This window comes from Sitodiplosis mosellana, unplaced genomic scaffold, assembly GCF_009176505.1.
Source record: "Sitodiplosis mosellana isolate CC-2019 unplaced genomic scaffold, AAFC_SMos_1.0 Smas_scaffold_6197, whole genome shotgun sequence".
Lineage (NCBI taxonomy): Eukaryota > Metazoa > Arthropoda > Insecta > Diptera > Cecidomyiidae > Sitodiplosis > Sitodiplosis mosellana.
In genome coordinates this window covers 7,026,488-7,042,968 of record NW_022601438.1, presented here as the reverse complement: position 1 = coordinate 7,042,968, position 16,481 = coordinate 7,026,488, and the positions used below count along the sequence as shown (strand labels likewise).

Genomic DNA, 16,481 nt, shown 5'->3' with positions numbered 1-16,481 from the left:
TACGCACGCGGAAGTCCGCGGAACAGAGGGAGCTATGACATTTACCCATTCATCTGCATCATTGAATTCAACGATTTGAATTTTATGAACTCCATGATAATGAGACATACGGAGTCGAAGTGAGTTCAAATTCAAATGCATTCATCATAAAAAAAATTCTAATGCACTTAAGTTATAAATCCCAATGATGAATAGTTATCTGCTTTCGACTTAATTTTAAATATTGGGTCAATTCGAAAGTTTCCGCCGCTGACATTTAAATGTCGCCACTTGTAACTGAGCGTAGCTTGACAAGTGAATCCAATTGCATTTTGTAGATGTGACATTTAGCAATCTAACGCAGAGCAGAAAAATTCATTTTTCGTTCTGCGTCATTGTTTTTGAATCGATTGAAAATGGATCGTGATAAGGTGTTTTTTCGAGGGGCCCTTCTTTTCTTATTTGATTCGAAGAAAACTACCGCTGAAGCTCATCGAATGCTGTCAGATACTTATGGCGAGCAAGCTCCATCGGAACGAAGCTGCAGAGAATGGTTTCATCGATTCAAAAGTGGTGATTTTGACTTGAAAGACAAAGAACGTTCAGGTCGGCCAGAAGCGATTGAAGATGTCCATTTTGCAAGCATTATTGGATGAAGACCCAACTCAAACGCAAAAAGAACTTGCATTGCAGTTTAACGTCGGCCAAACAACCATTTTCAGACATTTGCACGCCATGGGAAAGATTCGGAAGCTGGGAGAATGGGTTCCACATCAACTGTCTGAAGAGCAACTTCAAGCACGAATCGCAATATGCACAAAACATCTTGCAGAGCACAAAAGAAACAGTTTTTTGTATCGGATTGTTACCGGCGATGAAAAATGGGTTTATTATGAGAACCCCAAGCGTAAAGCAGCGTATGTTGATCCCGGCCAACCGGCGCCATCCCAGCCAAAACGAGATATTCATTGCGATAAGGTTATGCTGTGCATCTGGTGGGATATGAAAGGAGTCGTGTATTATGAGCTGCTAAAACCAGATCAAACGATTAATAAGGAACGCTATCGACGCCAATTGAATGATTTGGCTCATGCATTGGATGAAAAACGGCCATTAATAGCTCGAAAACACCACAATGTTTTGTTCCACGATGACAACGCTAAGCCACATCGTGCAACAATCGTTAAAAATAAGGTAGAGCAGCTCGGTTGGGATCGGCTTGATCAGCCCGCGTACTCTCCAGACCTTGCTCCTTGCGACTACTATCTATTCCGATTGATGCAGATTGCCCTGTCTGAAGTACGCTTTCAAAATGAGGAAGAAGTGCGAAAATGGGTTGATGACTACATAACCTCAAAAGACGAGGACTTCTTCAAGCGAGGAATCAACAAGCTGCCTGAAAGATGGCTAGAAGTCATAGCTAACGATGGCGAATACATTGGTTAATGTACATTTTCAATTTATTTTGCAATAAATGTATTTTTAGACAACAAAAAAACGGCGGAAACTTTCGAATTGACCCAATACGAATGAAAGTGGACACGATTGAAATGTGATTTGATAAAATTGTTTGTTAACGAAACACTTTGGGGAACTATTTAAAATGTTTTATTTGTATATAAATTTTAGATAATGGCATCACTGACGTCACTGTCAATGTGTCAAACGGCGCTTGAGCTGGGTGAACGATGTGGCCACGATATGGACTGTACCGATACAATCAAAAGCAGCCAATGTTCGATGGCTGGCTTCTGTGAATGCAAACCGTTTTATGCTCAATTCAACGAGACTAGCTGCGTTCAAGGTATTGTATGCACATACTTCTTTTTTTTTCATCCAAAATTGTGTGAAAATGATAGAAAAAACATTGAGAAAAGAAATTGAGTCAAAATCATGATACATTTGATTGTGCTAATTAAAGTTTGAAAAATATCTACACGAAGCAATAAAGAATTGACACGGGAAAATAAACGCAAAGTGATAAAAACGGTCGTCATGCTTCATTCTTTGCGATTGGGTGTTAAATAACAATCCAAATATGAGTGCGTCAAGAATTTTTCACCGTTGCATTCAGTTATGTTTTGTGCACTTTGTGAAATTGACAGAAACATGACACACAAAAAAAACGAAAAGAAATCAAAAAAAAATCACTTAGCCTTTCCCCATTCTCATAAGAATGTTATGCCGCTAACCACCCGATAAAGCGTACGGTGTTTGCGCTAATTTTCTACATATTCGACCAAAGCATTTGTATATGACTTTTTGTATGAGTTATCACTCTTTTTATTTGTTCGTTCATTAGGCGTTCTGATTTGATCACTTTTTTTCCCCATTCTTCTTCTGGCTTTGACAAAAACGAACTGTGAACAAACATAATGGGTAAAAGACAAAACGATCTGAAGAAGAGAAGCAAAATACAAAAACAATCTCTTCGGCTTATATAGTCAAAGCGATCCGGAATATTGAGAGAAGTAAAAAAAAACGAGTCGAAGAAGAAAATATAAATATTTACCTTGACTTTGTGGCCCAAAGTGTTTGCGTGCTTCGGTCGTTTGATGTTGGAATCGAAAAAAAAACGAAAGACATTTTTCATCATAATTCCATTGAAATCGGCACTAGGTGTGAAATACATCGTATTGTTTCCAATGGATTTTCTTGCACTCTTGAGAGAGAAAGAGAGAAAATACGGTGCACACTGGTGATGACTGCAAGTGCTAATGCGCATCGGGCCAACAGCTAAAGAACAAGAGCCACAATAACAACAGCAACAACAACTGAAATAAGGCAGAAGGTGCATGGATTTGCATGAAGAGCATCGGTCGGTTTTGTGAAACCAGATAAAGCTGTAACAGAAAACGCTATTTCAGTAACACTCATTGAACCATTTATCGGTTGTCTGAAGACGCCGTTCCATACATGTTTTTGGAATGTGTAGCAGCCATGAATGCAAAAAAGAAAAAAAAATGACGAAGAAAAAAAAAACAACTAAGCCGAATAAAATGTAATAACCACAAGGCGTCCGATTTTGTTCCCCGTCTTCTTCTTCTTCCTCGTCTTCTTCTCTAAAAATGCATCGTCGTGCAATTATTCGTGCTTTGCCACTTTATCTCGATGGATCGTGTTGTGTTCGGCAAACAAAACATGAAATAGAAAAACCAGATTCTGATCATCGGATTGATTTGCATGTTTGAAACTTGCGCGAGCGTGCACACTGCACATTGCTAAATTGCACAACGAACCTACATCGCCGATTATTTATGATGAAAAACGACATTTTCATTGAATTGCGTCTTTATTTTTGTTGTTGTTGTTGTTTGAGTGTGACTGACCATTGGTCGCGTTGTGTGATTCTTGACAATTCGTCGCACGCAATGCGAATAATCCACCCAATACGTGTCATGGATTTTATACTAGGCATATTCTAATTGGATCACAATGGCCACTTTATATAGATAGTGTGTGCGCGGTTTTTATTTTCACCAAATTCTTTTCTGTTGTTCAATGTGTCGATCAACGGAATTCTTGTCGTGGGAATTTTTTTCCCAAGAAATTTCACCAATGAATGAGTGTATGTTTTTTTGTTCATTCAATGAATTAAATTGATTTTTAATGAGAGCGTTTCCAATAATAAATGCTAATAAATATTGTGTTTTTTTTTCTTTTTCTCTATTTGCAGCTCAACTTCTTGGTAACGAATGTGTATTGAATGATCAGTGTTCCATGAAAGTGGCCAATAGTGCTTGTATCGAAGGCATTTGTCACTGCGAGGATGGCTTCCTACCGTTTCGAAAACACACTTGTTTGTCACGTAAGTAGTCAACAGTATGAATTTACCACTTTTTCTTTTTTTTATCTTTCTCTCTCTCTCTTACTTGGATCACATCATTGGTTTTCACATTCATTAGCAACGTGCGCCTTTATTACTGATTGGGTGTTTATAAATAAATGTCATTTTTTTTTTGTAGTTGTTGTTGTTGTTGTTTTTGATTCAAGAGTGGTGACAATAAGTATGCATGATTTTTTTTTCTCAGTTCGAGTGAGTGAGTTGTGTGACGTCTTCACGTACGAATCACTTGAGGCGAGTCTTTGCATAGAAATCTCATCGAATTCGAAGAAACGAAAAAGAAACAGCGTTGAAACTGATGTATGTATGTGTATGGTTAAAGGTGCTAATAAATGGTGTTGCCTTTATCAAACCAGCAGTGTTGATTAATGTCTCCCTCCCATTAAAAAGTTATTTAAATAATTCTTGGTAATTAAAAATGGGTCATGCATTACTTTCTTATCGAACCGCACCGACCAAATATACTATGAAAGAGCACACACAAACACACACAATGTGAAAAAAATACAAGAAGAGATAGAGAACAAGAGAAATATCCACAAGACACATGGAATGATTGACAACACGATGAATGCTGATGTGTCGGGGCATTCCCCACGTTCTTCATCACATACTTATGCGCGTTTTGTGGACGCACTGAATAAATAGACTGTGAATGAGTGACAATAATCGACACTAGTTCATCTTTGTTATCTCCATTGAGTTTGTGTGATGTAAGTTACCCATATGAATCACGCGATATCGCATATTCAATTGGCACGATTTATCGACAAACAGAGAAGAATAGAGAAAAATACGACGCAGAAACGTCATATCCAAATCCACATATCTCTAGCGTGCACTCATCTAATTACACAACCCATCATGTGTACAATTTGAAATGAAGACGTTCAACATACTCGGTCAATTCGATTCATTCATAAAAAAAAATCGATTAGATTGAAATTGACCGCAGAAAACAACGATGGTTTTTATTTTCTGGCTATTTTCCCCTCGTTTTTCTTGTGCTACATCTCCTGTGGAGAGAGACTCTTCTCTAAATTGTCGGAATTTAATCGGATAACAAATGATGGAATCACTTTAAGCACAAAAACACACACACACACACACAAAAAGTGCTTTAAAAAAGAAGCAAAAGAGATGAAATGCCTCCGAAAAATGATGATACTCATTTTAGCCTAAAAAAACAACTCTTTAGTGACAGAAGAAACAAAAACATAACGAGAAAAAAATACACACACGATATGTCTATAATTTGCCCGTTTGCTATAGGCTATACCACAAAATCACGTATCGTTATAAATTATAGATGTTTAATGAAATGATTGTGGCTAATTAAAAAAGAAAGAAAGAGAAATGAAAGAGGCTGACATTGGCTTGAGGTGGTGCTTGATTTGCGTGGTGCGATCTTTAGAATGTCGTTTGTTGTGTTTGGATCATAATCTGTATGTGTCTTTTAGCATCTACAGATTTGTTCTTGATTTTATTTTCTTCACGTATGCATTTTTTTTTCTAGCCGCCTGCATACACACATGCATCGTTCACGTAAACAATCCTGAATGCGATTGATAACTGGTTGTGTGGCTTACAAACGAGAATCCAAAACAATTATGCTCGGTATTTCTGATTTCATCTCTCAATTACCGTCACATTCAAATGCGTGTGTAATTGAAGTGCTTAATTTCCACAATCCGATATCGATCGAACGAATATGTGTGTGTATGTGATGTGTGCGATGTGTGTATGTGTCCATTGCATATTTGTCCGTTTCTATGATGTCTATCGTCACGGATGCATCTGAAGCGATAAGTAAGTCATTGTTGTTTGTCATCGTCAGCAACAGTGTCGAGAGAGTCACACAACAACAATTACATTCATACACATGGTACCGTGATCGTGTCCAACTAGTCGAACGATAGATAAAAAGATAGAAGCTGGTTTTTTTTTAATTTATCAAATGCCGACGACGATGGTGAGGATGTTTTTCTCTCCGATGGAGTTCTATTGTCGTTCAGAAACATGTATAGACGAGAGAGTGTATGTGCGTGCAAGCGTTCGTTCGCTCGCTCACATACAATGTTATCTTGAGAATAACAGTTGTCTTCGTCATGTCTCAACTAATGCGCCTGCAGAGTGCTCATCGCAACATTTTTATTCTCATTATACTACTTGCAAATGTAAACCCGTTTTGTTTTAATATTTCCATATACTCAGAGAGCCACTCAGCCATCTAACAACAGCCACAACAACAGAAATGAGAGAAAAATAAAGGGGAAAATGGTTGAATTGCAATAAGCACTTGACATGCATTGGAGTCAAATGCAAGAATCAAGAACAAACACACACATGTGAAATTATAGCACCGATTTCAGGCGGTAAAGAAAACCAAAACTCTGAGCATCACCCAGCAGTGTGGCAATCGTCATTTTATTTTACTCCATCTTCTTCTTCATTTCAAAACGGTTACCTCTCCGATTTGTCTTAATTCATATTTGCCCGATATTAAATGAGAAAGTGCATTGCATCAATCGCAATAACGGTACGCAACGTATATATGTAATCGGTAGAATAGCAACTTTACTTAGCACATACGTTCTTCGTCAACGAACAACAACCACAACTTTATTCCATTTGCTACGCATTTCGTGGAATTTATTAAACACATTTTCATATGACGACGATTTTTTTTTTTAAAATGGGTTTACCGTTTTTCCATCGTCGTTTTGAACATCACATGCGAGAGACACAAAGACAAATGCTACGTGTTTTTTTCGGCACAAAACGCGAGCGCGTATTGCAAATGACTTGGGAAATTAAGCGATTTAAATGCGTTTTCATTGTGTTTTCTCGAGTTCAAATGTTGATTCATCTCCTGTTTCTTTGATGAAAGAAAACTGACAATCATTGAATCATTCTGCATTCCAAATGACAATTTCAAAATGAATATACAAGAAAAGAATTCATTTGCCACTGATTTTATCTGATGTGATCTCATAACGTAAAACTAACGGATAAGATTACCGAATAATACTGGGAACTTTTGATTTCAATTGATCATTAAGAGAAAACGCGGCAGAGAGAGAGAGAGAGAGAGAGAGAGAGAGAGAGAGAGAAACATATTTAGCATCTTAATGTTAATTTGATTATATTGCAAAACCGTAATTTAGCCGCGAGCCACACATCAAATGGCCGCTGCGCATGCATGCACGATATTGATCAATTTATGATTGAATTCTTAGTGTGTGTCTGATAAATATACTGAGATAGGTATTTTGTTGCTATTGTTTTTGTCGCGCTTTTAAATAGTTCATTTACCAGCCAAAATCAATGATTGAAGCGATTTGTTTTTTTTTTCATAAACGAACGACCGAGACACGAACATCACCGTTATACCGGAAAGATTGCGTGATCGATTGCTCAGTCAATATATAATACACACACACACACACACATATAAACACGTATTAAAGCGTATCTCGCGCGGGTCTCAATTACACTTGGTTTTCATGCTGATGTTGTTGTATTTACGTCATTTTACCTAATGAAATTTCATTTTGAAAATTAGATTGCTTGAAAATCAGCGTTCGAGATCGAGAGTTTGTGAACACGAGAAAAATGTGAACCATGAATAATAACAATCTCAAGCGGTATAATTACATTTCAGTGGGCAATTTTTGGAATGAAAGGCGCGGGAAAATTCCACGGCTAATTGAAATTGGATGTCAAAAATGAAATGTTGACCAAGAAAACGAGAGAAAAATAGAAAAAAAAATCAAACGAACTAATCTATGAACAAATAAATCGAATAATGGTTGAAATCCCTTCATCTTGTCACTTTAAACTAGCCGTGTTTTGTTATTCTCTCGAATTCGTCGAAAAATTTCATTTATCATGTGGGAAAGTATGACATTTGAAACGAAAGTGAACGAAGGCACGTCAAACAGCTACAAACAGCACCAGCACAAATTGTACGGTTGGTCCTCATGACCAAGATCGATCCCATTGAATGGTTGACGTGCGCGCATAGCTGTAATCGAACGGCATCAGAGTACAATCTCTAGGCCCACGCCGAGTTAAAACAAAAACTTGACCTGATTTTCAATGGGTCTTTTGTTGTTGTTTTCGCTGTCATCATCGTCGGGCAAATGAATCCCAAACAGAGAGTGAAAGAGAGAGGGAGACGACCACCGATAGTTTGGATGGTTTGATTTTTCAAAAGGAAAAAGTTCCACTGCCACATTTTTTGCTGTTGTTTTTTTTTCAGTTCGGTTCGAATAAATAAATCTATTCGTTAAGCGTACGATCTTTTGGTGTATCATTAATCGCATTGACATTTACTCTCTAGGTAACGGTGGCGGCGACGGTGATGACGGCATAGAGATGTGTCAGTGGAAAGTGATATGTGCTACTGTTATTGCTGTTGTTGTTGTTGTTGTTGTTGTTGTTTTTGCTGCCACATGAAATAGAAAGAAAAAAACAGAGGAAGAGAGAGAACAATATCTATTAGACTCACATAGCTGGTGGTTCATCTGAACGGGTTTTGTGGTCGGCTTTTGTTACGATGTATCATTGCCAAGGTCTGAATGTAGTCAGGCCTGTTTGCAACAATGCAAACGGCCCCAAAAACAATACCATGCCATTAGTCTCTTGGTCGCCGCCGCTGTGCAAATGGAACTCGCACGATGAAATCACATGAAACCATCAAGTACACATCGTGATGTGCAAAAGATATGTAGCAAAAAAATGAGCTTATCCACTTGGAAAAACAATGCCGAAGCACACAGAATTTCGATAAATTCGTGGTGCGCGCGCTCCCGCACTTACGCTCACTCATTTGCTCTCACACTGTTATTTTCATTTTAATCCGCGCTCGCACAACATCGGTCAAGGCGGATCAAAAAGCTTCTCGATCACAAGCGCGCGCGCACCTCCGTTCGAAACTTGTATTTTGTTTGTGCATGTGCCGACCACATATTTGCAAGTGCTGTCATTTCACTCTACAATGTAATGATTTAATTTCTTTTGGGCCATTCATTGAAATCCGTTACCCATCGTCAACATTTTTTTCTCTTTATTTACTTATGCGGTGTGATCTCTTTCTGATTATTTTCTGTTTCTCTTTCGTTATTCTGTTTTTTTTTTCCTAACTCGCACAGTCAAATCTTTCCATGTGCCCGCGTTTTCAATCCGTTTTTTCTTCTTTCTTCTTCTTTCATTTGCATAGCGTTTTGTTATTTTCCGTTGGTCCAATTGCGATGAGCGCGCGAGAACGAAAAATTCCATTGAAAATTGCACTGGACTTGCGAGCGCTTCATTTTCGCTGTTGCCGGAATTTGGATAGGCTTGACCTTTCTCTCTCTATCTCTGTCTCTGTCTCTCTCTCTCTTTCTCTCATATGTTTCCTCGTCAAATCACACAAACTTTAACCTTTGCAATGAAATAGACACTGAAGAAAAAACAACACAGCCAAATATACTCGCGTACACTTTACACGCACGTAGAACTACAACAACAAAGAATAAATCCACCGAATAAATGAAAGTTTCAGAGTCTGAAACACGTTTTATTTTCTGTGCTTCTGTTCATTTGTTTAGACGAGTTCATAAACTTTTTTTTAGTTAATTTGTGTTTTGTCCCGGCCGTTGCGCGTTGCTATTTGGTCATTTAATGCTATCGTTTTTTTATTATATGTACGACAGGAGGTATAATGAACAGGCAGGTGTGAAACAAGATACGCACACCATTGTTCATTCTCTTTATTAATTGTTAGATTTTAATTTGATGGTGATATCATTTTCGTTTTGCTACCGTATATGCCGCGGCCAATTTCATATTTTCATTTTCTTTTGAAAGTGAATCCATCGCAGCAGCAACAACAAACTGAAAGACAGAGAAGAAGAAGAGGCAAAAACGGCGTGTATGCTCGTCGCACGAGACTCATGTAGAGTTTTTTTTGTGGCTAAACTTAACCGAAAAGTTGGAAACATTTCCTCCAATTTACGACGTGAAAACTAGAAGAAAACAGATGAGTGATTTGAGTGCAAAACGGCGACAATTTCATTGTTGAAAAGTGGTTGTGAATGATAAAATGTTTGCCAAACAATGGAAATTCTCGAAATTTCTTCATAACTTTTGCACAAATTTCCATTTTTCTTTTTCACGTAAAAATGCGCTGGTCTGACAAAGTTTTTCACACGTTTCTTTTCGTTGTGTTGGTCTCCTTGTGTTTTTTATCTACAGATTCCCCCTGCACTTTTTTCATTCTGCATTCAATTACTACTATAAATCTCCGAGTTCGAAATCGCCAACGAATGAAAAAACCTATTCAGCCTCACAATTTCAAATGAAATCGCCGTCAATAAATGGCCCGCATTAAAAAAAAATGTCACACCATAGAATCTCTGCAGCGGAATCATGGTTTGTGGCTTAACGTGTTCGAAATTTATTGCCGCATTCGAATGCACACACACACACACATGAACAACAACAACAACAACAAAATAGACGAGCAGAACCAAAATCGCGCACGATCCGTTATGCGTTTGTCGATGCAGTTGAGCAGAGAGCAGCATGGTTGCAATATTTAAAAGAACAAAACAAAAAGTAAAACGAATTAAAAACTCTGGAAATATCGGTTAAACTGAATCTATTAAATCAGCATTGGATTCATTCTCGTGATGGAAGAAAAAAGAAATACTTCAAACGTTTATACAATGTTTCGATCGAAGCGGAACAGTGTGTTGTGGCATTGTGCAGAAGACGAGAGCAAAAAGAGGGAAATAGCAACAGCAACTGCAGCAACAACAGAAAAAATGGGCAAAAAAATTATAATCAATTACCGGTATGTGTGTGTGTGCCAATCATAAGAAGATATGTACAGCTGTAATCGGATTTATTCAGAAATATTTCCTCGGCATTAGCATTGATCTTGGGCTTTTATGTCCATTTCGGCCGGTTGCATCTGCTCGACCATACACACTCGGAGCTCGGTGTTGTGAGATTGGTTCAATGCATACAGTCATAATCATATCACCCGTACGTGTAATAAACATAGAGATGCTGGTCGGCTGGCTGACTGGCTGGCTGTCCAACATACGTGCTTTGCTGAATAAACGTGCGCGCTCGCGCCGCTAAATGACCGACATTAACTTACTTTTGATTGGACTCATGTAAATCCATTATTTTAACGTTCATTTTTCTTGTGTGTTTGGTCGGCCGCTCGCTCGCTCGCTCGCTCCTTCTATCCAATTCCGATAGATATTCGTTTTGTTTTATTGCTTGAAAGATTTCAAATCAATTTCATTCTAATTGAGTGCGGAATCTGCTAGCCGCAAGATTTGCAGAAATTTATTGTTTGAATGCCACTTTTCTTCATCTGTTCATTTGTTTCACGCTATGTTTCACTCATGGTGTACAATGTACACTGTACAGATTACTACCGCCGTCGCCTTCGTCGTCGATTGTGGTACAGACCGACTGAACCTATTGAACAGAAAACCGATTTTTGATAATTTCAAACAAAACTGGTCGTATGAATGATTTTCCATCGAGATCCATTGATTAATTTATTAGCAAAGAGAACAGTTGATCGCCAATGACTAGAAACACAGTGACGTCATACAGCGAAAAATATAGCATAAGAAAAAGTAGCCGGCCACTACTTCTTCGAACGTACTACAATGGAAAAGAGAGGCAAAGAAAACGTTTCGTTTATGCGGTGCTCAATTATTATCATCATTTTCTTCTTCACCTATTGCTCTGCTGATGGTGCTGCTGCTGTTGCTGTCATGTCTTTTACCATGCTTATTTGCCGGCTGCTAGCAATAGTGATTCTCTTTCCCGCGCTCTTTCTGCGCACACACTCAACACATTCAAGCCAATCGACGTTTGTTTTCTTCGGTTATATTTATTTAGCCATAAATCCATTACACCGATGATTGATGGAGAATTCAATTCATTCACAGAAATTGAATGCTATTATATAAAAATCTATGATCGCTTAATTGTGGTTTTGTTTTGGCCTAAATAACGTTTTTTAACACTCATGTGTTTGCCTCGCGCTCACAAAACCCGGCAAATTGGAATGTCTATTGACCCAAATTGAATTTAGTCATTTCGCGTGTGCGTGGATTCTTGTCGTCGTTGTTGTTTCTTTTGGCTGCTTCAGGAGCTTGCGACCGCAAATATGAGTGTGTGTGTTTTTTTTTGACGAATTTCGGAAATTCATAAAAGTCACAATCAACATTAAATTGATGGAATGGATGAGTGTTTAATGAATTCGATCGTGAGCACAATACGACATGATTGGCGCTTGTCACTGTTTAATCATGCCAGTCGCGCGTACCAACAACTTCAAACTGAATTTCAAATGAGAGATTTCCCCTTTTCGACGAAGTAGAAAAAAAAAACACCTCTTTTATATTGTAAATGTAATTTGATAGTTTTTTTCCACTTTAAAGAACTAATTCCAATTATTTCGAAAAACCAACAGAAGAAGAAAAAAAACATATAGCGCAACCATTTTGATGACACCAAACCATAAGCGAGAACTTTTTTTTCTCCAAATTTAGTCTTGCCGAATTTGTGCAAAATTTATTAATCTTTTTCGGTTTTTGTGTTTATTCTCCTTGCAGCCACTCGACCTGGAACCGTGTGCTACAGCAACAAACAGTGCGAAATGTTCAATTCACTCAGTCATTGTGACTTTCTAATTCCGAATTTGTTTGGACGATGTCAATGTACGCCCCCAAGTCAACAATATGGTTCGACATGTGTCAGCGAACTGGACACAACCACTGATGCTGCTGCTGAGGCGGCATCGAACGATTCCGATGAAATCGTATTGGCCGAAACGGTGAACAGCGATGAAACCAGCGGACCAGAATCTGACAATGAAATTGGCGATAATGATGACGCCGATGATCATGACAATCATCAAGATTCAATTGTGTCGAGTACATCGACGTCATCATCGGTGGTACAAAGTGAAAGTGTTGCCGAAATTGGTAGTACAACCGTGAAACAACCTGAATTGGCACCACCTGACGTTGCATCAATGACACTTGGCTCAACGAACGATGAAAGTGTTTCAGATGAAACGCAATCCAATGAATCACAACCAAACGAATCACAATCAAACAATGAACAGCAGCCAAATGAAGACGAAATGACTCATGATCAAATAGAAACAGCAACTGAACAGGTGCAACAAGAGCCAGTGACAATGTTCGAAGTGGGCACATTGTTGCCGGAAAAGCAATCCGAATCAATAAGTGAATCCGTTGCGACGACCAGCTCATCGATCTTCTATGATGAGGTGTATGAAGATAGTGAAACTGAAACCGTGCCCGATTCCACCGATAAACATTTTATACTGTTAAGTTCATCCGGTGCCACCGCTATTCCGTCGGATTTATTGTCGGTCAATGAGGAGAGTGAATCGCATGGCAGTGAATTTGTACAAACTTTGATGCCACCTCATTCGAATATGGCACCCAATAAACACAAACCAAGCAACTTATTCCCGTTGAATGCTGCTGCCATGGATATGAATGCCCAAGCAGCAATTGCACCGCAGCCACAAGACGCAATGAAAATGGATACCGAAGCACCGATTGTAGCCGAAACGACAGCAAATCCGCTGCTTCAAATGTTTGACATTGATATTAGTAAAACAACGGTGAAGCCAAACACTCAGCTCACAAATGCCGATGCAATTGCCGCTTTAGTCTATGAAATTGTCGAAAATGTTGCATCGAACATGAATTCAAATCAGAAACCAAATGCCACACCAGTTGCTAATGAGTCACAAGTCAGTGCATTCCAACAGAATAATGAAAATGCCGAAATTTTGGATGCAATTTTATCCAGTCATCCTGTGTATCATACAACCGAAACGACTGTGGTAAAGGACGAATCACAGCCCAGTGCTGTAAATGTGGTAAATGAAATGGCCGAAACGGAGCCAGTCCCAATTGATGAAGTGCAGTCGACAACCAGCAATCAAGAATTGGATTCAGCGCCAGCATTCAATGACAAGAATGAAAATGTTGAAGAAAACTTCCAAACGGATGAAAGTCAAAACATCGCACAAACAACAACCGAAGTCAAAATCGAAAGCGCCACCGAAGCAACGGTGTATGAAGACCAAACGCAAGTATCACAAGTGACAGTCATTCGAACCGAAGAAGAAACGACATTGATTGATGACATGAAAATCCATCATTTCGAAGAGCAAACGACAGCCTTGAATGAACCATTGGGAAATGAGCAAGAGGCCACCACTCAAAGTTTTACTCAAATGCAAGAAACGACTCTGTACGAAAATGGATTGACGACCGAAAAACCGACCAAAAACTATATTCAGAGTGACACAAAGGAAGATGCTGTGCATGAGGAAGCACCCGAAATTGTAACCGAAAGTGAAACAGTTTACAGCACACTGGCGCCAACGACAAGCGCACCAGACGAGCAAAGTACACAATTGGCCGATTTTCGAACGGAAGCCGTCAGTCAAACCACAGAAGTGCAAGAGAGAGAAACAACAACAAAGTCCGCAGAATCAATGAAATCGGAAGAACCGGTGAAAGAGTCAATTGTAGCACAAATGATGCCAATCCCATTGGCTTTGACTCACATCGCACCAGCTTTGACATCAAACACTGAAAGACGTACCGTGTCAGTGTCGCCCAGCGCATATAATAACAAGTCGGCTAGTTTGAAACATCAAGGTGAGTCGAAAAAATAACAAACAAACACACATATCAAACATCTATCAAAATATGCCGCGAAATTAAAATTTAAATGGAATTTTTGCTTGTTCCATAGAAATCCGTACTCGAGTCGATTTAGGCGGTGGAGCGATTTCGTTGGGTTTGAGCTGTGAAATTGATCGACAATGCCAGTTAGCCGATCCAAATACGTACTGTAACGAGGCAAAACGATGTGATTGTGCCCATCAAAATGAAATCATTAATGCATGCCGAGCAGAAAACTCCGGATGTCCACAAAACACTTTCCAATGTCGATCAACTGGTCACTGCATCAGCTGGTATTTCGTTTGCGATCGTAAAATGGACTGCGATGATGGATCCGATGAAGAGTGCATGGATAGTTCCAAGTGTCCGGCCGAAGCATTTGAGTGCAAACAAAGCGGAATTTGCGTATCGAGAGCAGCCGTCTGTGATGGCAAAAAGCAATGTCCCCATGGGGAAGATGAAGCCGGCTGTAGTTTGGCTAAAGCTGGAAGGTAAAAAGCAATTGGATTCTGTTTGACATGATTTTTAGTATGTGTTAATTCAATTTTTGGTTCATTCGTTGTTGTGACTCCAAATTGGGCGTTTTTCATGTTCATTTTTTTTGGATTTCTTCATTTTATCTGATTCATTAATTGAATTGTTCGAAGAAATAATCAAACTTCATTGTTTCTAATCAATTTGTTTCCAACTTTTAGCTGCCCTTCTGGTAGTTTCCAATGCAAAAGTGGCGAATGTCTACCGGAATATGAATTCTGTAATTCTCGCATACGTTGTGCGGATGGATCTGATGAACTGTCACACTTATGCAACTCCGAACGAGTACCAAGCCTTTTCCAGCGGCTGTACACACAGGCACGGTCGAGAAGTAGTTTCTACTGTCCATTCCAGTGCGGCAATGGCCGATGTCGTTCAACTGCCATCGTATGTTCTGGTCGAGATGGATGCGGTGACAACAGTGACGAAAATAAATGTAGCGTATGCCGTAAGTATCGCTCAAAAGCGGATTATTTTCGCTATCTCAATTGAGAGGCTCTTTCACTTGATTAAAAATTTAATTGATGTTTTATTTCGTATTTGCTTCACAGGTTGTCCAGCTCCAGTCATATGAACATAGCAATGGAGATGGAATGGAGAAAGACACACATCACTATTATCATTTACAAAATGAATCCATTTTTCAAGCAAAATATTCAGTATTCCTTTTGTTTTGTTTTTTTTTTTTAATTTCTTCTCTGCTTTCCAAACACATTTTTACAAAACTATTCTAATGATGATAAACAAAGAACGACAAAAAAAATGGTTAACCAAAACATACAAGCACATAAAAAACAACAACCATGATTTTATATGCAGATCAATTTCAAGTCAAGAGACTAGCAAAATTAAAATCAATTGTCAACGAGTTTTATTTTTTATTATAGTATTTCGGAATCATGTGAATAGAAAATGCATAAAAAATCATCATCCGAATCAAAATGTTGCATTCTACAGAAGAAGAAGAAGAAAAGAGTAGCAAATGGAACAAATGTAAGACAATGTCTAAATATTAAACAAAAACACGATAATGTGTCTTTAAACAACATCAACAGAAAAACAACACACAATACCCGTATTGCTTAGCATTTAAGGCAAATTAGTTTAATATTTGATATGCATTCTTAAGATCGTGATACCTTCTTAGGAATGCGGCCATCATTTTTTTTTATAGAGAAAATATTTTTTCTATTTGTTTGCTCTTTTTTACTACAGAATATTGTAAATATTGTTTATATTATTAGTTAATTTATGTCGTAAAAAAATCAAAATAATTCGCAAATTGAAATGATAAAAAAATAAAGAATTAGTGATTTAAGTTTTACATAAACAAAATGGAGTTTATTTAATATGATCTGAATGAATTG

General features: G+C 38.3%; 1 protein-coding gene across 1 annotated transcript in view; it reads left to right on the top strand.

Moving 5' to 3' along the window:
* LOC129577120 (mucin-5AC) overlaps positions 1 to 16,449 on the top strand; it is a 45,492-nt gene extending 29,043 nt beyond the window's left edge. Inside the window, exons 3-8 of the mRNA XM_055463584.1 lie at positions 1,609 to 1,783; positions 3,656 to 3,787; positions 12,457 to 14,553; positions 14,651 to 15,071; positions 15,276 to 15,562; positions 15,666 to 16,449. Coding sequence (XP_055319559.1) covers positions 1,609 to 1,783; positions 3,656 to 3,787; positions 12,457 to 14,553; positions 14,651 to 15,071; positions 15,276 to 15,562; positions 15,666 to 15,688 — 3,135 coding nt within the window. The 3' untranslated portion in view covers positions 15,689 to 16,449. The remainder of the gene's footprint in view (positions 1 to 1,608; positions 1,784 to 3,655; positions 3,788 to 12,456; positions 14,554 to 14,650; positions 15,072 to 15,275; positions 15,563 to 15,665) is intronic.
* The last annotated feature ends 32 nt before the right edge of the window (positions 16,450 to 16,481 follow it).